Source organism: Octopus bimaculoides, chromosome 8 (assembly GCF_046866305.1).
Source record: "Octopus bimaculoides isolate indiv1 chromosome 8, ASM4686630v1, whole genome shotgun sequence".
Lineage (NCBI taxonomy): Eukaryota > Metazoa > Mollusca > Cephalopoda > Octopoda > Octopodidae > Octopus > Octopus bimaculoides.
Window position 1 is genome coordinate 96,405,843 of NC_142935.1, and position 25,054 is coordinate 96,430,896.

General features: G+C 36.4%; 1 protein-coding gene across 4 annotated transcripts in view; it reads right to left on the bottom strand.

Annotated features, from left to right (window-relative positions):
- Window positions 1-295: 295 nt before the first annotated feature.
- The window catches only part of LOC106877646 (kelch-like ECH-associated protein 1), a 115,277-nt gene continuing 90,518 nt past the window's right edge, over window positions 296-25,054 (bottom strand). For all 4 annotated transcript variants that reach the window (XM_089356846.1, XM_014926592.3, XM_089356847.1 and 1 more), the window contains 5 exons: window positions 12,513-12,778; window positions 8,862-9,901; window positions 6,380-6,585; window positions 5,358-5,534; window positions 296-3,876 (listed from right to left, as the gene is read on the bottom strand). In XM_089356846.1, coding sequence (XP_089212972.1) covers window positions 3,740-3,876; window positions 5,358-5,534; window positions 6,380-6,585; window positions 8,862-9,901; window positions 12,513-12,778 — 1,826 coding nt within the window. In that variant the 3' untranslated portion in view covers window positions 296-3,739. The remainder of the gene's footprint in view (window positions 3,877-5,357; window positions 5,535-6,379; window positions 6,586-8,861; window positions 9,902-12,512; window positions 12,779-25,054) is intronic.

A 25,054-nucleotide genomic window follows, 5' to 3' on the forward strand; every position in this document is an offset into this window, starting at 1 on the left:
CATTCTCTTCAGTATCCCTAATACTTTTCATCATCATCATCGTTTAATGTCCGCTTTCCATGCTGGCATGGGTTGGACAGTTTGACTCGAGGGTGGCAAGCCATGACACTTGCTAGTCAAATTCACTTGCATGCTACACAGTTATACAAAATCACATATATATATATATTCATGTACAATCTTATACATATACACACGCAAATATTCTATCACCTCTTGTAGAACATTAGTCACTTCTTTTCCAGAACACTTCACCAGATTTCAGTTACCATTTTTTGATGCCTACATTGAAGTAAATTTATCTTTTTGTGACTCAGACTTTTCAGTTAAACAGATTTGTGGGTAGAGAATCTATTCCCATTCTGTTTACAAATGAATAAAACAATAAAATCAAATTCATTATATTTCACCTTTGACTGAATCTATATTCTTCAACAACTTCAATAATGAACCTCCTTATGTTGTTAAGCTTTTCGTCAGCTCTGTTCAAACACTTATGATCAATATATTCCTCCCATGACCATCCAGGCAATGTATCATGCATTACATTATCCACCGAGTCACATTTTAAATTACTAAGACACAGTTTGAAGTGATTTGGGAAGTTATATCTAGTAGAAAGAGTAACCATATAGAAGCACCATCCGAGCGTGATCATTGCCAGGGCCGCTGACTGGCTCCTGTGCTGGTGGCACATAAAAAGCACCATTTGAGTGTGTTCGTTACCAGCATCACCTTAATGGCACTCGTGCCAGTGGCATGTAGAAAACAACATTCGAGCAACATCGTTGCCAGTGCCGCTGGGGGTGGGGGTGGGGGTCAATGTAATCGACTATCCACTCCCCCAAAATTGCTGATCTTGAGACAAATATTTGAAACAGAAATATCCAACAACTAAAGTTAAACGTGTCCGCAACGACGGACATTGTAAGAGACCAACAGGATTTCCCCTGTCAAACAACCAGGACTGAAAGATAAAGGGCCATTTTCATTAGTTAAGTACTCAAGCAGGATTAATTTTTCAGACATCCTAAAAGAAAATTTGATAGGAAATTTATTTTCAATTACAGAACTAATTTCAAAACTGAAATTTTTTTTTTTTTTTCTGAAATGAAAAATATTTTTGGATATTTTATTACATGTGAAAAAAAAATTAGGGATAAAAACAGATATATATATATATATATATATATATATATATGTATATATATGTGTGTGTGTATGTATATATATGTGTGTGTGTATGTATGTATATATATATATGTGTATGTATGTATATATATATGTGTGTATATATATATATGAGAAAGAAAGAGAGAGCGAGAAATGAGAATAAACATACCTATTCAGTTTTGAATAAATAAATAAATGTCAATAACAAAATGGTAATTTATATACACACGCTCATGAATATAGTGTGTATGTATATATACATACACACATATATATATATATATTCATATATACATTCACATATATACACATGCATATATGATAAGATGCTCATATGTCCAGTTGATTAATGAAAAGTTGAGCTCTAAAGTGTGAATACATTTCTTCAGTAGTTCCTGTGTGGGTGTACACTTAGATGTATGACTGCTACTGGTAAATTTGGAGCTGCACTCCGAGTAACATCCTCCAGTCTACTCCTGCTAAATCTGTTTGGTTAGTAGTGATACTTAGTAGAATTTACAGAGAAAATATAAGCAATTGATCAGTGTTAATGTAATGTGATATAGTATTTCCCTGAAGAACCACTGTGGGTCTGCGTCCAAATGCAACATCCATCGCCGGGGAAGCAATGCTTAGGGGACAAATGGTATAAAGTGCATTGTATGTTTATCATACTTTTTCTTCCATTTCTTTACACCAAAACTGAATCATAATCTAATTATTAACACCAAATATTGTCCGTTCCTCACTATACTAGAATTAATTCCTGTTCTTGGGTGATAGAATTAATGCCACCTGGTTCCTTCACAGCTTTTAGTGGAATGTGTGCAGTTGCAAGCATTTGGGCCAGGTCTTTGGTTTAAGAAATAACTTCCTTTCTACTGTCTCAGAGATTGAAAAAGAACTAATCATAAATCTTATTCCTCTGAAAAAAGTCATAAAAAAGTTCAAGGAGAAAAAAAAAAAACGAGGGATTAGCCATGCATAAAATCCATGACAGTAACAAAAGGTTAATACAACATCCAGCCTTATCACCGGAGAAGAAACTGGTAACATTTGTTGTTATAATGGCATTGAGCAGACCAACTCAGCAAACACAGAGTTGGATGGCACAAATTTTGAATAAAACCTTTTAAAAGACTTCAAATATCAGTGTAAACAGTTACATTTTAAAAGGTGCGTCTGTAGTTTAGAAAGCTATCAATCTGACCAACTGAACATGTGACTATCTTTTCAAATTTATATGCATTGAAAGCAATGTTGCTCCCAAATACACCAACACACACACATGCAAGTATGCATGCACACAGACATGCATGTAGAATATATTTGAAGAATATCCGTATTAAGAAATATTCTTAGATTGATAGGGAAAAAGTCATTTTATTTGTGAAAATGAAATTAATGTAGTTTTGTTTTGTTTTCTATAAAAGAAACAGAAATATACTAAAATTTGTTTAGGTAGCAGAGAAATTGTTTGTTGTAAGCATTGGTTGAGCAGGAGACAGTTATGGAAGAGGGGGGGGGGGAGAAGAGAGAAGGAAGGAGAGGGAGAAAGAAAAATAGAGGAGGGAGAGATTGAGTAGACACTAACTGACAGGTAAATATAGTGAAAATATTTGATGTAGGAGAGAAAAGAAACTGGATTAGTAGGTGAGCAACCAAGAAGGTCTGGCCATACATACATACATATATAATATATAGATGCATGCATGTTTGAGGTTACAAATAAGAGAGAGAGCACTCAATGCAATGCTGTGGAAGTTATTTACTCTGAAGAGGCTGATGGTCCCTGCTATCACAACTCTGGAGTCAACCCCTGGGTGTCATCATCATTTCAGCAACAAAAAGATAAACATTTCCGATGTCTGAACGATAACAACATAAGAGTAAATTAAGTTGCAATACCAAAGAGAATCATCAGCTTTCTCCAAACACACACACACAGATAAGGGTGGGCAAAAATAGGGATACAGATGCTTAATATCAGTGGAATGTTCTTTTCATTTTTTTTCCTACCCATATTAAGCAATGGCATACCTACTGTTGTCCACTCATATATATATATATATACACATGCATACATATATATATATATACATATACACATGCATATATATATATACATACACATGCATATATATATATATAAATACACATGCATATATATATATAAATACACATGCATATATATATATAAATACACATGCATATATATATATAAATACACATGCATATATATATATATAAATACACATGCATATATATATATATAAATACACATGCATATATATATACATACATATATATAAATACATATATATATACATACATATGTGTTTGTATGTGTATATATATATATTATATTATATTATTCTGGTAGATGGACAAGGATGTAGTTTCGTTTGTTCAGCAGGAATGGAAGGTCTATGAGGCTCCTCTAACAAACAGCAGAAGTAACACAATGTTTGGTTCTTTGATAATAATTTGGAAACTATATCTATTCAGCAGTCATTATTTGAATTTTGGGGACCCCTTTGCGTTTTGGTGGGGTGGGTGGTATGGGTCATGAACACGGCTCAGCTCCAACTGCTACCCCATGCCCACTCCGTCCACAGGTCATGTTTGTCACATTAGTCCAACAGTTAGTATCAGGATCATAACATTCCACAGAAGAAAGGAAATCATTGCCATCGTATCCACCTGAAACAATAAAAACAGGAGATAAAGTCATGAGAAATGGAAACCAAAAATTACATGGCAAAAAAATACAAATGCTTCCATGCACACACACACACACACACACACACACACACACACACACGGATACGAATATAATATTTATTCAACATCATCATCATGGTTTGACATGTATTCCATGCTGGCATTACTTAGACAGTTTGGCAGGATCTGCCAAGACACAAGACTGCATTCTGCTCCAACGTCTGCTTTACTCTTTTACTTGTTTCAGTCATTTGAATGTGGCCATGCTGGAGCACCACCTTTAGTCGAGCAAATCGACCCCCAGGACTTATTCTTTGTAAGCCTAGTACTTATTCTATCGAACTGCTAAGTTACAGGGACGTAAACACACCAGCATCGGTTGTCAAGCGATGTTGGGGGGGACAAACACACATACATATACATATACATATACATATATATATATATATATATATATATATATACAACGGGCTTCTTTCAGTTTCCGTCTACCGAATCCACTTACAAGGCTTTGGTCAGCCCGAGGTTAAGGTGCCACGCAGTGGGACTGAACCCGGAACCATGTGATTGGTAAGCAAGCTTTTTTTTCAAAATAGTTAGAGAGAAAGAAAAAATCATACTTCTTTGTTCACAATTTGACATGCTTCTAACTTGCCATTGGGCCAACAGCAGCAAATTATGTGTGTGTGTGTGTGTGTATATATATATATATATATATATAGATATGCAGGGCAGGGAATCATCAATTAGTAATAAAATTAATAATTAACAATTTTGCCGGGTAGCTCAGTATGAAAAAACCTTTTCGGTAAAATCATTTATAATCATAAATATATAGGGATTGACAGTAACCTGCTTCTCCAACATACTGAGAATTCAGAAATAGCAGCCAAAGAACTACTGATTCCAAAACTACAAATTATTACTCTAAATTGATAGCGATATTTTTGATACACACAGAACAAAAAACAAAAAACAGTAGAGAAGAGTAAAAACCACCTGCCTTTAGTTAATTTAGTACGATCGTTTCACAGTTAAGAGTAAAGAATACTCTATTCTGATCTTCAATTTATTAGAATATTTAGCTGAAGATCAGAATAGAGTATTCTTTACTCTTAACTGTGAAACGATCGTACTAAATTAACTAAAGGCAGGTGGTTTTTACTCTTCTCTACTGTTTTTTGTTTTTTGTTCTGTGTGTATCAAAAATATCGCTATCAATTTAGAGTAATAATTTGTAGTTTTGGAATCAGTAGTTCTTTGGCTGCTATTTCTGAATTCTCAGTATGTTGGAGAAGCAGGTTACTGTCAATCCCTATATATTTATGATTATATATATATATATATATATATATATATATATATATAAATATTTCCTTGTTTTGATAAATGGTAGTCTTGGTGATATAATCAACTTTGAATCAACAGTAAATTTCTACAGTAGTTTAAGAAATACTTACCAAGTGCAAAGAGTTTCCCACCAACAACAGCAACGCTAAGTGCACTCCTTGGACTGTTCATAGAAGCAACATATTCCCAGACATTGGTCTCAGTGCAATATCTTTCCACAGAACGCAGCTGTGAGTGGCTGTCATAGCCTCCAACAGCATAAATATAATGTTCCATACCAATCACACCTAAACAAAAGACAATAAAAAAAAAATATCTTAACCGAAATTTCTCACAGAAAGAGTTATGAAAATTATTAGATTTACAATTTTGGTAATGATTAAGACATTATTTAAATTTAATTTTCAGAAGTGTACTTGCCAGGTAAGTGATTGAAGTCTGAGATTGTATGTTGAAACTAAAACAATTACAATGTAAAAGGCACAAATTCAGTCATTCGAAAACACACATCATCATCATCATTTAACGTCCGTTTTCTATGTTGGCATTGGTTGGATGGTTTGACTGGGACTGGCAAGCCAGAGAGCTGTTCCACCATCATCATCAAGTGTTTTAAATCCAGATTTTGTCCCCGTTAACAGGGATGGCCAGAGCTACCTCAATGCCATAGCAACCAAGGTAGGCAGGTGCAGTCCACCCCAACGTTTGGGCTGGCTGGTGCCCATTCTCCTCTGCTATCATAAGCCTATTTTGGAGCTGGATTTTCTATGGGGTGCATGCCCTTGCTTACCCCCAACCTCAGTTTCTAGACATGAGTGGTCCCGAGACCAAGGCCTCTACCACAATTTTTAAGGAATGTGGTGGAAAACTAGCTCAGGAAGGCAGGGATACTACTCTCTGAGACCCTTTTCGGAGATATCCCCCTACCTCAGGATCCTATTATCTCTTTTGGCATTGGTTTCTATGGCTGGATGTTCTACCTAATGCCAACCACTTTACAGAGTGAATTAAATGCTTTTTATGTGGCACCTGCACAAACTTCATTTAAACATTTATTTTTTGTCAGTGATCAGGTCACAGTTGTTGCAACAAAACCTTTGACAGCAAAGAATTCAATGTCTTCTGTACTTACCAGCACCACTTCGTACTGTATTCATGGACGCCACGAATTTCCATTCGTCTCTCTCGGGATGATAGCATTCAACACTACACAGACGGTTCCTTCCATCAAATCCACCAACCGCATACAATAGCCGATTAACAATGCCTACACCAACACCAATCCGTTTAGTCTCCATAGGAGAAATTAATATCCAACGATCTATTTCTGGATCATATCTGAAAATTAGATGAAAGGAAATGTACAGATTATCATACATGTAAACACACGATTTCATTTAGGCACAGTGATACCAAAAACCAGTTTCTAGAACTCATTACACATAGGCTCTAGGGTAAAAAAGTGTTAGGCAAGAATACAGAGCATAATGTTGATTACTGAATGACAAGGGAACAGGAATTACATACGGTTCCAAATGTAATCATGTCTATGAATTTAAATGCTTTCTGAAATAAACACACACTTCATTTTAATGGCTCTGAGGAATCTATAAGAGGTTGCACAGGCACTCACCTCTAACTGCATTGCTTCTTGTAGTAGTAGAAACAGCTGAAAGCTAATGAAGTTAGTTACGTGGCTACATAATTCCTGTTCTCATCATTCATTATCAGCAATATGCAGGCACACACACACACACACACACACCCCAATAGGTCCAGAGATATGGTCAATGACAATGCTAATGATCACAGCAATGATAAGAATGAACATTGATCTTGATGGTGATACTGAAGGCAATAATTGGTTCTAATAGGTTGGTGCATAATTGTAACAAAAACATCTTTCAATGATTGTTCCGGAGCATAGTCACCATCTACTTCAATTACTGCTTCCCATTTGCTTGGCAGACGGTCAGACCGTCATTTAAAGATGTTTTCATTGAATATTGTTATTGTTTTTGTTGAATAAAATTTGCTGAAAAAAAGCTGCAATAATTATGTACCAACCCAAAATATTTAAGACCAATTCATAAACTGTTTCTGACGAAGATCTTGTAATTCTTTCAACTGACCATTACTGAGGATATCATAGCATCCTTATACCAACAGCTCCTTACAGCAACCCCATGATTGTGAATAATACGACTATTGTTATCCATTTACAGAATGAGCCCAGCCCCACTCAATTCTACTCACTTCGTACCTTGAAGAACCACCTGAAAACCTCATCACCATTATTTATCTATTTTTAGCCCCTATTCATTGTTCCCATCCTCACTTCTAAAGTGTGAGAAACCGAGTAGCTCCTCTACTGCAAGAAAGTGCTCAGCATCCACCCTTCTTTCGTATTTTAACCCCTCATCTCTTTACATAAACCCAAACTCCCACTGTCAGGAGTTAGTAGTTAAGCAAGCTGCAAGGAAACATCACTAGTGCCAGTGGAATGGAAAAAGCAGCTTGAACATGCTGTAAAGTAGTTGACATTAGGAAGGGCATCCAGCTATAGAAACCAGGTCAAAACAGACAGTGGAACACTGGAGTCTTTGGTCACATCAGATCCTGTCAAACTATCCAACTCATACCAGCACGGAACATGGATGTTAAATGATGATAATGATGAAATGCATATGGTCACTTCCACTTTACAAATGATTTGAACAATCTTGTTCCAAACAGTTGATTAAACCTAAAAGCCAAAGTATCATGGATCCTTCGCTAAGTTACCATCAATATAATTTAAATGAGAATGATTTTTTTTGTTTGTTTTACAAATACACAAGGACAGAGATTCACTGAAGAGAAAAATGGCTAAGAAAAAGGGGGCGAGATGGAAGAAACGTTAGCACGTTGGGTGAAATGCTTAGCAATATTTCGTCTGCATTGATCTCACCAATCTTGAAAGTTCTGCAATGGTCATGGACACAGCTCTTTCCTCCTACTTAGCTTTTATCTTTGACTCGTTTCAGTCATTAGACTGTGGCCATAATGGAGCATCACCTGAAGGGGTTTTGTCAAACAAATTGGTCCCAGTATTAATGGGTTTTCTTTTTCATACTTTCTTTTGCCAAAAAAAACTACAGGGATGCAAATCAGAGCTGGCCTTAAGGTTGCTGGTGCCCCAGGCAAGCTGAACTTCAGTGTGTACAAGCTGATGGTCATGGAAACTTCCTTGTCATCGTCACACCCTTCTGGGCGCCCCCTGGCACATAGCGTCTCTGGTGACTGCCCAAGTTTCCGGTACTTTGAGCCAGCCTTGATGCAAATACAGGTTATTAAGTGGTGGTAACAGGATCAAACACAAAGACACACACACATGCACACATAATATACATTCAACAGGCTTCCACACAGTTTCTCTCTACCAAATTTATTCAAAAAGTATAGATTAGCTTGAGGTTATAGTAGAAGACTCTACTATAGTAGAAGACTAAACCCAAAAACTTCTGGTTGCAAAGCAAGCTTCTAAACCACATAGCCATGTCTGCATCTGTATATCATTAAAAAAATAAACTGATAGATAAGCAGAAGAATTATAAGAAATTAAGATAAGTTACCTTTCAGCAATTTCATGGTGTTGAGATCCATGTGAACCGCCAATAGCATAAATCATATTATCAATTGTCCCAACACCAACTCGATTTCTTGGCACAGACATCTGTGCGCAAGGTCTCCACATATTCCGATATGGGTCGTACATGTCCAAGGAAGCTGAATCCATATTACCATCAGGTGAGTTGTTCCGTCCACCAACAACATAAAGAATGCCCTTCACGACACACGCACTCAGCCCACTACGTGGTACAGGAAGGTCAGGCAATCGCCGCCACTCGTTATTCTCCAAATTGAAGAATTCAAAGTTACTTAGAGATTGCCGGAGATAACCTCCAGCTGTGAAAATAACCATCGGTTTGCAAGGCTTGCGGCAAACTTCAGGAATCTGTTTGTGGAGTTTTAGTTCTTCAAAAATGCGTGCCAAATAATTCTGGCATTGTGGATTTTTCTTGAGCAATTTACACATCTTGAGCTGTTTCTCCAAAAACTTTGGTGAAAGGAAATGGCACCGTACAGCTCCAAGTAAACTCTCCAACTTACTAAGACGTTTCTCTGAGTCGTTCTCCACCCAACGAATGACAGCATTAAACACTTCAGACTCACAGGCAACATTTAGCTCATCGTGTTTGATTAGGCTAACCAATCGACACGGAGAAAGCATCAAAAACTCTTCACATTTGCTTACTTTACAAAAGTTCTGGTAGATGTATTCCCCTGCCTTACTGTATAGGTCCATACAGCCATGTTCACTGGCAAAGTCTGCAATACCAATGCAGTTACTAGGATCCAACTGTTGCTCGAGAAACACCGTGCAAGCTTCAACAATACGCGTGATCTGAAACATGGTAGCAGCTGGCAGCAACTGGCAAACATTCATTTCATTGATTTGGATTTCAGAGGTGTAGGCGAAATTGATAAGAATACCAAGTATGCATGGTGATATGCAGTGCAAAGGAATCTCGGTCATATCTTCCTCTTTCATTCCACCAGTGAACATGGCCCGAAAATATGGACTGGCAGCAGCTAACACTATTTTGTGGGCCTAGAAAAGAAAGGAAAAGGAAAGGTGTAAATAAAATATTTAAACTGTATCCTTTAAAAATATATGCTTTTTTGTTAAGTAACATTTCATTAGCCAAATATTGTTTTAATCCTCTTAAGTTTTATTAACCTATGTACAACAGTGAACTTGGACAATGAGTAAAATATTTTAACAGAAATCAAATCATACACCCACTGAGAGGAATGTGTTGCATGTGGATAAAAGAATGTCTGAAAAGTGTTGACTAATAACTGAACCTCAGGAGGTCAGTTGGATTATGTGAGTTGGTTTGAAATGGCTGGTCAGGTGAGTTGGGTAAGCTGGTTTCTGATTGGTTGGTTGGATGGACAGGCTGGTTTCTGATTGGTTGTTGAGACGGTACTAAACCCTGTTATTGCCATTGTCCCTGGTCATGCCACTTCTGTAGTCCCACAAATCACAGTCTGCCATCTTAAAAGATTAAGGGTGACACATTGGATAATGTATTTCTAGATACATTATGCCAGAATAAACGATAGAAACATCCTGCAGAAAAAAACCCACTGCATTGTCTGTTTCATACAACCCTGGGAAGGCTTCTGTCTTTTTATCAGCAAAGAGACTTCACACTTTTGATACCAAACTGCCTGAGATCACCACAACCTCTATGACACAAATTTCATATTTTAAAATGGCTTAGATTAAAATCTTCCATCAAAATTTCTTGTCAATTTATGCTCCAAACACCAGTTTAATAATAACATAATACACTTTACAAAATTATTCCTTATTTCAAAAATTAAATGAAACAGTTTATTCATTTCATTGTTTAACATTTGTTTTCTATGTTGGCATAAGTTGAAGTGTATTTCCAAGGAAATGTGGTAAGAAAAGGGTTATAGTCTGTGGATAATTGTGATTACTATATTAAGTGTTTCTCCAGGTTAGCACTGAACTATGAGGAAACAGCACAGATGTGGAATTTGGCAGATGGAATTTGTACAGAAGCCTGCCATATATTTTATCCGCAACATTCACAGTGAAGGGCTTCAAACACATTATGGTTATCTACATTATACATGTCTCGGGTATTTTAAATTATGCTGAGTTTTGTGTGTATGTGTGTGTATGTGTATTTGCCAATGAATGTCTGCTGAAGGTATAAATGTCAATGAGAAATCTGAACTCCCAATGAATCATGAACAAAGTCCTTTGACGTATGTGTGCAGCATCAAGTTACAGGCACTTCCTCATCGTTGCCACAATTAGAAATGTAACAGACCAGAGAATGATGCACGTGTGCACGCATAGGTGCATAAGCATGGCTGTGTGGTTAAGAAGCTTGATTAGCAACCATGTGATTTTAGGTTACATCTCAGTTGGGCAAACATCTTCTACTAAAGCTCTGGGTTGACAAATGCCTTGTGAGGGAATTTGGTAGATGGCAATTCTAGGGTAACAGGTCAGTCACCTAGATCAGTTGAACATTGAGGGCAGGTGGCCAAAGAAAGTTTTCCAAATGCTGTATCGACAACATCAGCTGTGACTTGAAGCATGTCACCACTGATGCTGGACTGACAACGGCCACAAGAACTGTGTCATTTATGTGGTCAGCCACTCTTTTTTGGAAATAGAAGATAAATCTCTTTTAAATCACACTCAACTCAAAATACTGATCACAGCTGACCAAGAGTACCTGACCTGACAACAACCACCAAGAAGAATTATGATACAGTGTCCAACTCGATATAAAACTGTTAGCAATTGATGGGGAAAATACAAATAGTAGTTATTGATGTGGTCCTAAATATAGAGAAAGACTGGAGGGTCATAACAGGAACAACTTTGATTACATGACAAATCAATAAGAGCTTCACTGGGACTAAACAAGAAAAATGATGAAGCCGGCTGTGACCACTTCAACTAAGCCTCAGCTATCTTCAAACGTATATACAGTGAAAAAATAGCAACCAACTGAAACAGTTGCTGTGTCTGTGTCAGTTTGGAATATAGGTAGGGTGACTATTTATTCCCTAATACCTTAGCTGTGAGAGCAACAACTAATGAAAAATGCCAAAGATGGAGGTCTATGGCCCTTCCTAATGTTAACCACTTTACAAAGCACCCAGTACACACAACTGAGATCAATGTTTTATCTTGAACAACTAAGTCAATTACCAAAGGAAAAAAATTGAGAGAAAAGAGAGAATTTGAGTCGGAGGTAAGTGCAGAGCCAGGAGGAAAGTGAAACTCTACAGAAATGATAAACAGAAGAGAGATGAGTGTCATGTAGACTTGGGTGGAGGTGTTATACAACTTAACAAGCTCTAGGATGTAGAGTCCATTATAGCAATGAGAGAGAAAGAGAGAGTGAGACTAAAGAATGAGAGAGAGAGAGAGAGGAAGGAAAGGCACAATGCAGATACAGCATATCTGTGACTAAAATGTTAGACTGCACTGGTGAGGGACTTTTTTGACAATCACTCAAGATTATATTACAATTGAATGTATTTTTATTCACTGACAATGGAATTATTTCAGACATGTAATATTAAATTGAAATGAGGACATTGACCTAAATAAAACAAATAAAAAATTATTTAATTTTAGAAATTACAAAAATCCTACAAACCTGGAAGGATTCTTCACCAACTTTGAACGTCACATCACAAAGTTTCCTTGAGTGCCATAATATATTCATAACATCAAGTAATTCTTTTGGATGTCGAATGATGCTAAAGTGCATGCTGCCATCTGATGGTTTCTCACTGGAAACAGGTTTTGGTCGATAGCATGACTGGAACATTCCAATCTGCCCTTTGATCGCGGTGTTCGCTGCCATGGTAACATTATCAATGTAATCCACACTGTTCTGAGGCAGTTGATAGTCAGAACGATCTAATTTAGAAAAGTAGGGAAAAATGGGTTTCAATTAAAACAAAACAAAAAAAAATCAAGAAAGAAAAAAGGATTCCGTTTTAACTCTTTAAAGCCCATAGCTACTAACAGTGTCATTAATGACAACAGATATGGTTACTAAGTTACATAAACAGAGACAGCCTCAATGATGGAGCTTCTACATGGTCATGTGGTATGCTAGAAATAACAGCCAAATATTTAAATCTTTTCATTGTAAAGAGGAAGTATTAAAAAAATGGGATTGTTACAGCCACAATGCTTCTGACCATGGGTTTTGCTTGATCAGAGCTGACCTGGAGTTAAAACAACAAAATCTATTTATGCTATCAATTAACATTATGTATGTATCACCTAAAATCAGCGAAGGGTTTGGAAAACAAGGGGACAAAGAGCATGAGAAATTGGCTGATCAAATCAGCATCATCATCATCATCACTGTCGTTTAACGTCCACTTTCCATGCTGGCATGGGTTGGACGGTTTGACCGAGGACAGGCAAGCCGGAAGACCAGAGAGAATGTTGTGACCTCAGTCACTATGTCATGGAAACCAGACAACTGGTCCTATGAGTCTTAGGACTCAAGACAGTAATGTCCAAGAGTTGATGATGATGATGATAAGACAAACGGCAAAGTGGACTCTGGTGAGATTTGAACAGTAAAAGCCAAAACAAATGCTGCTTCCCAACCACATGGTTCCGGGTTCAGTCCTATTGCGTGGCACTTTGGGCAAGTGTCTTTTACTATTGCCTCAGCCTAACCAAAGCCTTGTGAGTGGATTTGATAGACGGAAACTGAAAGAAGGTCGTCATGTGTGTGTGTGTGTGTGTGTGTATATATATATATATATATATCTATTAAATTTGTTTCTCGCCATCTTAATTTTATATGCATATATATATATATATGTATATATATATATATATATATATATATATATATATATATATATATATATATATACATATAAAATTAAGAAGGCGAGAAACAAATTTAATGGTCGATGTATATATTCATTCAGTCCATATTAATGAAATTCTCCATGGTATACAAAGTACATACATAGATGCATTCATCCATATGAAATATAAAATTTCTAAAAATTTACAAATCCATACACATGCATGAAAACTTATAAATATATAAAAATTTATAAACACATAAAATTCATAAATATAAATATATAAAAATCGGATGTTAAACGATGATGATAAATCCATAGATGTACCTGCAAAGACTGATTGTTCGAATTTGAATCAATGAAGAAGGTAGATAAAAAAGCGAGTATAAAATGATTCATAAGGAATCCTAAACAAGAATAAAATCTTACGGCTGTTTCAAAAAGATATAGGTTGCTATGGGCGATCTAACTCCAACCATACAATTCTCTATATTTCTATCATCGGAGTTAATAGATTTACAAAGTTAAAGCTTTAAAAGATATGATGGTTTTTTAAAACTGAATGTTTAATTGGACCATTCTCTTCAAGCAGACGATGTTAAAATTATTATTGCAGGCTAAAGTGCATGACAACGCTATATAAGATATAATATTTTAGAAGAGTCCATAATATAAAGGATGGTTAGATTAGGATCCTATAGCTTAATCATTTTTGGTGAAAAATTTAAAAGTTGAAAGATATTTGTGTCTACAGGTAATTATAATATGAGATATCTTATTAAGTAAACTATTTTTGTTGGCTCGGATTATGTGGATCGCCTCCTTTGTACATAAATTGCAATCCTTCGTGTATATTATATGGTGTGGCTTCCCTTATTATAGACCAATTCAGACCAAATTCTTTATTGTTCATTTTTGATTTATTGATGTAGGTTGCTAGTGTGGTTTCACTAACCACGAAACAAAAAAATTCAGCGGTATTTCGTCTGTCTATACGTTCTGAGTTCAAATTGCGCCGAGGTCGATTTTGCCTTTCATCCATTCAGGGTCAATAAATTAAGTACCAGTTGCATACTGGGATCAATCTAATCAACTGCCCCCTCCCACCATCACTACCAACACCACTCTCCCAAAATTTCAGGCCTTGTGCTTAGAGTAGAAAAGAATAATTATTTAAGGCGGTGAGCTGGCAGAATCGTTAGCACGTTGGGCAAAATGCTTAGCAGTACGTTCCGAGTTCAAATTGCGCTGAAGTTGACTTTGCTTTTCACACTTTTGGGGTCAATAAATTAAGTACCAGTTGTATACAGGGGTTGATCTAATTGACTGCCCCCCCCCTTCCCCAAAACTTTTGGGCCTTGTGCCTAGAGTAGAAAAGAACAAAATAAGTACCAGTTAAGCACTGGGGTTGATGTCATCAACTTACTCTCGCTCCCCCGAAATTGCTGGCCTTGTGCCAAAATTTGAAATCATTATTAGTGGAATGTCAGATAAATTCATTTGTTCTTTTTGTTTTTGTCTTTTTATTTATTTTAATCTTTCCCAATATTATCTGAATAAACACAAAAAAGTATTTTTATCATAGTTTTTTTATGGATTTCTTTTTGTAGCTCTATTTTTTCAACTTTCGTTTATCATTTTTGAAATTTGAATAAATCTTATCTCTTTCCAGACATCTATCAACGGAGAATCAAAAAGCACAGAAAAATATAATAACAAAAAGAAAAAACAACAAATATATGTTAACGATGAGTATAATAATAAAAATAATAATTCATTTAAAACACATTTTTCAGGAAGGAACAATCAATGAGATTAACCAAAAGCAGTGACTATGGAGTTCTGACAATAGCACCAGTTTGTGACATTAGTCAGAAAATAAAGTGTTAAAATAGAAAAAAAAATCCACCTTAATTGCCATTCTTATCTCTCTTTGATATGGTCTAATGAAAGCCAGAAGGACAGGCTGACAAGACAGACTGACACTCCTCAATATTTCAATAGGTTTCCTTTTTCCACATATCTCACAATCCCTGCTCCATTTTACAAAAGGAAATGGAATCAAAACTAAACTAAATTAAACATTTAAACATTTGGTTTTTACATTATTTTGAATTAATCATGCATTATCTGGTAGCATTGAGATTTCAAAGATGTGACAGTTTATCTTTAAAATGATATTATAGAGTAAGACTATGTGGCGGCGCAATGGCCCAGTGGTTAGGGCAGTGGACTCACGGTCATAGGATCGTGGTTTCGATTCCCAGACCGGGCGTTGTGAGTGTTTATTGAGCGAAAACACCTAAAGCTCCACGAGGCTCCGGCAGGGGATGGTGGCGAACCCTGCTGTACTCTTCCACCACAACTTTCTCTCGCTCTTACTTCCTGTTTCTGTTGTGCTTGTAATTCAAAGGGTCAGCCTTGTCACACTGTGTCATGCTGAATATCCCCGAGAACCACGTTAAGGGTACACGTCTCTGTCTGTGAAGTGCTCAGCCACTTGCACGTTAATTTCACGAGCAGGCTGTTCCGTTGATCGGATCAACTGGAACCCTCGACGTCGTAAGCGACGGAGTGCCAACAACACAGAGTAAGACTGAGAGACCTGACCAAGCCAGTTTGGACATAAAACAATTAAAAAATTAGGTCCCCATATGGCTGATTGAAATGCTAAAGGTTTGATATTTCTTATGGTATAATAAAAACCTAACAAACATTTTTCATCTTTATTTGTTTCAGTTATTGGACTATGGCCAATAAGGGTTAACTCAAACAAATCAGCTCCAGTTAATGGGGCATGACTGTATAGCCCCTTGGGCAAGTATCTTATACTATAGCCCCAGTCTCACCGAAGCCTAGAGAGTGGATCTGGTAGAAAAAAACTGAAAGAAGCCTGTTTGTGTATTACATATATGCTTGTGTGTATTATGTAGATAGGGTTAAACTCCAAGGTGTGTCCACTTAAAGCACATCTGCTTATTTCATTGTTTGAAATCCGTATGTAGATGTTATATTTGTGTGAGAGTTGAAAATACTGGAAAATATTTTCTGCAGAGAAATAATATCAAAACAAGAGATTGGAAAATGATTTTGACAATATTCATTCACCATTACACATGTTTCATTTACTAAAAGGAGTAGAAACATGTAAGACGACTATTACAAATTCTTCAGACAGACATTCAAATAATATTGTATTATAAATATGTATAATTTGGTTCTCTGTCTGAAGAATTTCTAATAGGAAGTATCTTGCATATTTTCTACTAAATGTACAATTTTGTAACTCCTATTAGTGTATGAAACATGTGTAATGGTGAATAAATACTGCCAAAATATTTTCCAATCTTCTTTTTGATATATTGAATATGTATATATGTGTATATCTCTTTGTCTGAATATTGTAGGATGGTTGTAAATGATTGTCATTGTTATAGTGAGTGCCATTCGTTTCCAGTCTTCTGTGAAAAACATGTTTGGCCATGGGGAAAGAATACTTTTTTTGGAAAACAAGTGAGGGTTGGTAACAAGAAGGACATCTGACCATAGGAAATCTGCCTCAATGAAACTCCATCCAACCCATGCAAGCATGGAAAAGTAGACATTAAAAGTAGAACGAACCATTATCTATTAAAATACTTAACAGATTAAATGAATTATAGGCTGGGAAATCATTTAAGAATTCCTGTGTTGAGAATACACACATACACCCACTTCAACTTCCAAACATGCCATTAGGAGTGGGGAGGAAATGTCATCAAGTGCAGACTGAAAAATTAGTAAAAGTGGAATGAAGGTGATGTAGTGGCTTTAATTGTAATGAAATCAGAGGAAATGATCTGAGGTTATCAATTCAGTATTAAGTTCAACAGGTTCAACACTGTTGATAAACTACTATTACAACATACTTTTCACCGCCTTTCGCAGTTTTGGTACAATTCAAGCTGAGTGGAATTTGGACTTTCTATGCAGACAAAAACTTGGTCTAACAGAACAATCGTTCCTTATACCAAAGACCCATATGGTATCAAGGAAATTCTTAGGTGTACATATTTGGTCACTCCTGACATGTTATACTTGAATGTATATATCACAAACTGAAGAGGAAGCCACCTAGTATAAAAGATACATGTGTGTGCATGTGTACATGTGTGTGTGTACATGTGTGTGTGTGCACATGCACATATATATATATGTATATATATATATATATATATATATATATATATATATATATATATATATATATATACATACACATCTAATGTTAGCTGTGAGAGTAAAAAGAAAAGAGTACAGAGTACGATGGCAGAAATTAATAATGGTTTTATTTCAGTTGAGTCAGTCTCTCTTACAATATTTTTATTTTAGATTAATGTGTGTGTGTGTGTAATTGTAAATTTGTAAATGTGTGTGTGCGCGTGCGTGTGTGTGTGTGTGTGTGTGTGTGTTTGCAAAAAGAGCAGAAAGGATAGCACCTATGACCTTTGTAGAACATTTGGAAATAGTGACGGTGGGAAGGGAGGGATCACTCGCAGACAAGAGGTCTGTTGTGAATACTTACAAGAGACTGAACTCTACAAAAGCACTCAAGGTTTATGTGGTGTTATTAAACAGGGCAATATATATATAATTAGATATATAAGCAGGGATATGTATGTATATATATCCTTCTATTTGCTTCAGTCATTTGTCTGCGGCCATGCTGGAGCACCGCCTTTAGTCAAATCGGCCCCAGATTATACGAAAGAGCTACTAAAAGTTCCATGCTTTAGAGATACAATACATTGGTAGATTTATGTAATATGCCACATATCTCTTGGCATGCAGTTCTTTAGTAAATTGTGTACTTATTCTTTGCAAGCCTACTACTTATTCTATTGGTCATTTTTGCAGAACTGCTATGTTAGGGGGGGACGTAAACACACCAACATCGGTTGTCAAGCGATTCTTTCATTTTCTGTCTACCAAATCCACTCACAAGGCTTTAGTCGGCCCAAGGTTATAGAAGAAAACACTTGCCCAAGGTGCCACACAGTAAGACTGAAGTCGGAACCATGTGATTGGGAAGCAAACTTCTTACTACACCGTCACTCCTTGACTGACAGACAGACAGACAGACAGACAGACAGATAGATAGATTAGCTGTGTGGTAAGTAGCTTCCTTACCAACCACATGGTTCTCGGTTCAGTCCAACTGCATGGCACCTTGGGCAAGTGTCTTCTACTGTAGCTTTGGGCCGACCAAAGCCTTGTGAGTGGATTTTTTCTTTCTCCACTAGGCACAAGGCCCGGAATTTTTACGGTGGGGGGGGGGGTAGTCCAGTCAATTACATCGACTCCAGTACACAACTGGTATTTAAAATATTGACCCCCAAAAGGACAAAAGATAAAGTCGACGTTAGTGGAATTTGAACTCAGAACATAAAGACAGACGAAATACCACTATGCATTTCGCCTGGCATGCTAGCATTTCTTAATAATGATAATAATAATAATAATAATAATAAATGGGGAAGCAAAAAAGAAATGAATAAATTTTTAAGTGCTTCTTTTTTTCCTTCTCTAGCTGTCTTTTCAATTTGAAAATTCTTCATATTTGGCATACTTGAAAAAGAAATACTAAAAAATGCATTGTGTTCTGAATACAAAACACATATTTGGGAGAAAAAAAAAGAGTATATCATATTGAATACAAAACACATGCACAAGCATGGGTACATATATAGTCACTAAACTCGAGTTTATAATAATTGGGCAGGTCAAAGTAATATTTTTTTTTTCCCCATTGTAACAAATGCAACAGCCAGCCATGTAGTTATTGGCTGTTACTGGGTCAAAACATTTGTTTAGCTGCACTGTTTTGTCAAGTCATACAAACTAAACTACTTCTGGCAAAGCTGTTTATGGTGGAGGAAACAACGAAACAATATATAAATACATGAAATAACTGTAGTTCCAAGTTCCGTGATGAGTGAAGTAAATGTCAACGCAAAGAGATAGAGTTAAACCAAAATGTGAGGAGAGAATAACAATGATAGTGGTGGCTGTTGTCATTGGTGAATAGACTCACTTCAAAAATGATTAAGCAAATTTATTGTTAGAGATGTGGCTAACAGGTGCAGAAGTGGCTGTGAGGATGAGAAGTTCGCTTCCCAACTTCATAGTTCTGGGTTGGGTCTCACTACATGACCACTTTCAACAAGTGTTTACTGTAGACTTAGGCTGACCAAAGTTGTGTGAGTGGATTTGGTAGACGGAAACTGAAAGAAGACTGTTTTGCATGTGTATGTGTGTGTGCATCTGTTTTGACATTGTGTAATGGTTGTATAAATGAGCATCATCATCATACAAGTGAGGTTATTTGCTTCCCGTCTTCCATGAAAAACATATCTAACTATAGGGAATTATTACCTTGGTTGGAAACAAGTGAGGTTTGGCAACAGGAAGGGCACCCAACTGTAGAAAATCTGCTTCAACAAACACTGACCCATGCAGGCATGAAAAAGTGGATGTTAGATGACAATAATGAGTGATGATATTTCAATTAAAAATGTATTGCTTTAATCTCTAAGTGATAACCATTTTCAGGACAGGGCCCACAACACAACGGTTTGGTTATAAGATTTGAATTTGAGGAATTTGAAATTGTGAAGTTAGGCATCATAGCCCTTTTATTACTATAATCCTATTGAAATAAATTAATTTGTTTCAGTTAATTTTTAAAACAAAGGATTTAGTAAAATAACTGTCATTATTAAGCTGATGGTTGGAATATAATTAAGATTTAATTTTGATGGAAAATTTTAATTCTCATAATTTTAAAACGGAAGTTTTTATTGTAGAGCCAAAGGCAGTCTCAAGTAGGTTGGTATCAAGAGGTAATCTTTATAAAATCTTAATCCTCTCAGACTCAGATATACTCTGCTAAAATCTAAGGGGTTACAAAGAATTTTTAAGATGCCAATATATTACTGAGAAACAAATCAATATATGATCACACCTGAAAAAGGAATCAAAGACCTTTTCAGTAGAGCCTATCACAATTTCACTGGTATAGACAAGGCTTTCAAGGAATATTAAATCAAACCCAGTATACAGCTGGTACTTTTGACTTCCAGAAGAATGAAGGAAAAAGTTGATATCAGGATTATAATCCCAGAATATAAACGGACATTTTCTCTGATGCTCTACAGATTCTGCCAATACTCAATATAAAGGGACATTTTCTATTTATACAGCAAATATGGATATAAGATAATGCTTTCCCACAGCCCCATACTTAGTCTTTTAAGGGAACAGGATGTTGTGACTTGCATACTTTCTTAAAGACACAAGCAACATAAATGATGAAACTCTAACCACGAATCGAAATACAGACGCCATCTGCCTGACCACTACATATCAACATTTTGATATATAGTCAAATTTCAATGAGGCAGGGTCTTTATGGTCAGATGCTTTTCTTGTTGCCAATCCTCTCTCACCAGTTTCCAAGCCAGATTACACTTCCCCTCATCCTTCAATCAGGAAGAGCTCCAATGACTAGACAAATTTTCAAAGATGACAGCAAACAAACGTCAATTGTGTGCTGTCAATGTTTGTTTACAAATTGGCGTGCAATGTCAAGAGAAGGAAACATGAACGCAAAATACACACGATGGGTTTCATTCCCATTCCATCTTACAAACACACTCACAGACTTTGGTTGGCCCAGGGCTATAGGAGGTGACACGTGCAAAGCAAACTGCTTGTGCCGCTTAATGGTTATTAATTACCAACGAAGCAGGGGCAACACTCAAGCAATAACAACTAGATGGTGACTGGCCCCATAGTTTCACCATCGTCTCCACCACGCACACTCAAACACAGAATAACAGGTACCAAATGAAATGGACAAGCAATCACAATCTTGACGGTGAAACTGGATAGAAAAGCTAGCGGCAAGAGGCAGGGAAAATGCTTAATAGAGACAAATCTCGGTTAAGGAGTTTCAAGTGCCTGTCTTTTGAAGAATTTCATCCAGCTGAAAGTTCAACCATAGTTCAGATATTTAACATCTCTCACTTAATGAATGTGAAACCAGATATCTATGTAATGCCTCATTATAGCAATATTAAAGTAATTAACTGTATAACTCATACTTCCCACTTAGAGCTAGGATTTAAAAAAAAAAAAAAAAGAGCTTCTGCATAAGACAAGCATGGCTGTGTGATTAAGAAGTTTTCTTTCCAAACACATGGCTTCAGATTCAATTACCACAGTGTGACACCTTGGGCAGGTATCTTCTATTATAGCCACGTGAGTGAATTTGGTAGATGGAAACTGAGTGGAAGCCTATCATTCATATATATATATATATATATATATATATATATATATATATATATATATATGATGGACTCTCCCATCGTTAGATGAGGGTTCAACAGTTTCTTACCAAACAACCACAGATGATTTGTTTATAATGATCAAATGCTTGTGTGGACATAAGCTCGCTTCCTCCATCAGATAGACATTACCTGTACAGGTGCAACGGGTACCACATGTCAGATGTCGACATCATCGCAGAGCAATGTGAAATGAAGTGCTTTGCTCAAATAAACAATGCAATGCCTGGCCTGCAAATTGAACCCGCGATCTTGCAATCATGAGTGCAACCGATGCTGGTGCATTTACGTCCCCGTAACTTAGCAGTTCAGCAAAAGACACCGATAGAATAAGTACTAGGCTTGCAAAGAATAAGTCCTGGGGTCGATTTGCTCGACTAAAGGCGGTGCTCCAGCATGGCCACAGTCAAATGACTGAAACAAGTAAAAGAGTAAAAGAGCTGTTTAACAATAAAATGTAAAATACTTCCCCACCACCACCACCACTTATGTTTTGTCTGTATCATTTCTGTCAATTATTGAATTTGAAGCAATACAAGTAGAATGGAAAATAAACAGAATTGAGTGCCTTAATAGGTTGAGAGAGAAAAAAAAAAGAAAACAAGTTTGAAAAACTGAGCAAAGGGGGAAAAAGAAACAGAAAAGCATTGAAGGAGGGAAAAAGAGAAAGAACCGGAAAACGAAAAGTGCAAAGTCACTGCTTCTATTAACTATAAAAGTAATCTAATGAGGAGATTAAAGAAAAGACAGGTAATAGGTGGGAAGCGGCAGGGGGTATGGTGTCGGTGGTGGTGGTGGTGAGAAATGACCATGACGATGGCAGTGGTAATCGTGGTGGTATTGATATATCACTAGGTAAGGTACAAAACACTAGCAGGTACATGAATCACCAGGAAAGGGAAACAGTAGCAATCTATATCTGCACACACACATGTATTTATACATACATATATACGTGTGTGTGTGTGTGTGTGTGTGTGTGTGTGTGTGTGTGTGTGTGTGTGTGTGTGCGTGTGCGTGTGTGTGTGTGTGTGTGTGTGTAGTATTTTAGGAGAGTCATTTTCCTGAGTAAAAAGGGAAAGGAAGAAACCTACTAGTTGACTTTCTTTTTATTATTATTAATTAATTAATTAATTAACTTGTCAAAGTCTTTCGCCCTCACAATTGCTGCCCTTACAAAGATTTGTCAGTGTCTGTATCTTTTCATTTATTTATGTCTGGTATTTATGTGTAATTTTGCTGTGTCTAATGAGTGTTTTTATGTCTGCTATCACATTTCTCACATATATACACATATACTTCAACACATCACAAAATATATACAAATGCCAAGCATAAATAGAAAGAAAACAGTCACAGAAAAATCACTGAAAAGATCACGGATATATTGAAAAAATCATTTAATTAATTAATTAATTAAATGATAATGTTAGCGACAACCAGTGTGTCTCAGTTGTAGGATCAACATCCCATAATACATTAACTGTTTCAACATATGGCTTCGTAAGAAATATTTTTTGAAAAAACACACACATGCAAAATATATCTTGCATGGTATTTGATATGAAACCATATGTTGAAACAAACATTATAATGACAAGGTCATTCTGCCAATATATGTGTGTGTATACACACACACACACATACATATATATCATAATAATATTTATTCTCCGATTTGAAGCGACAATTTTTAAATATAAACAAATGACGGAAGAATGATGCGCTAAGCTTATCATTTCTCTCCATAACTTACAAAGCCTTTCAGGTTTATATATAAAAATTATATATATATATGTATATATATATGTATATATATATATATATATATATATATATATATATATATATATATATTAGAAGGTTTGGAGGTGATGTACAGGAATTATATATTAGAAAAAATAATCAAGTACTCAGATATCTGGATGGTTGTACATTTACAGATTTTTATTAATATGTCACATGTTTTTATAAAAAGTTGGTGAAGCATCATCTTCAAATGGTGGGCTTCATAGTGGCAATGACAAGTAACTGACACCTTTGTGAATAGGCTATGCTTGAGAAGACCCATCCAGCCAAGTGAAACCACAGTCATGTAACAAGCACCCGTACTGGTGGCATGTAAGAAGCAACCTTTGAACATGGGGCCTCACAGAGGCGATGATACATGCCTGAAACCTTTGGCAATATGCCATGCTTGAGAAGACACATTAAGCCAAGTGAAAGCATAGTTGTGGCCAATGCTGGTGTGACATAATTGGCACCCATGCCAGTGGCACATAAAAAGCACCCATTACACTCTTGGAGTGGTTGGCATCAGGAAGAGCATCCAGCCATAGAAACCATGCCAAATCAGACTGGAACCTGGTGCAGCTCTCCAGATTACCAGTTCCGGTCAAACCATTTCACCCATGCCAGCATGGAAAGCAGATGATGACGATGATGATGGTGATGATGAATACTTATTTCCTCACATTATTTTGAATTACTCATGCATCATCTCATAGCGTTGATATTTTAATGATGTGATTGTTTATCTTTAGAATGATATTGTAGGGTTGGCGTGAGTTGCCGAACCTGGCCAGGTTGAACATAAAGCAGGAAATATAACTGGGCCGGATGTGGCCAGTTTAAAAGCTAAAGGATTAAACCACTTAAGAGCTCCAGCTTTTCACTTCTCAATCCTATCAGATAATACCACTTATCAAATGGATTAGAATATTAAGTAGGTGCAGGCATGACTGTGTGGTTAAGACGCACATTTTGTAGTCATAGAGTATCAGGTTTCAGTCCCACTGTGTGGCACCTTCAGCAAATGTTTTCCACAATGGACCCCCAGGCCAACTGCTGCTTTAAGACAATTTGGAAGATGAAAACTGTGCAGAAGCATGTCAAGTGTGGGGAGGGGAATTGTGTGTAATTGAGTGCAAGTGTAATTGAGTGCGTGCGTGTGTAATTGTGCAGCA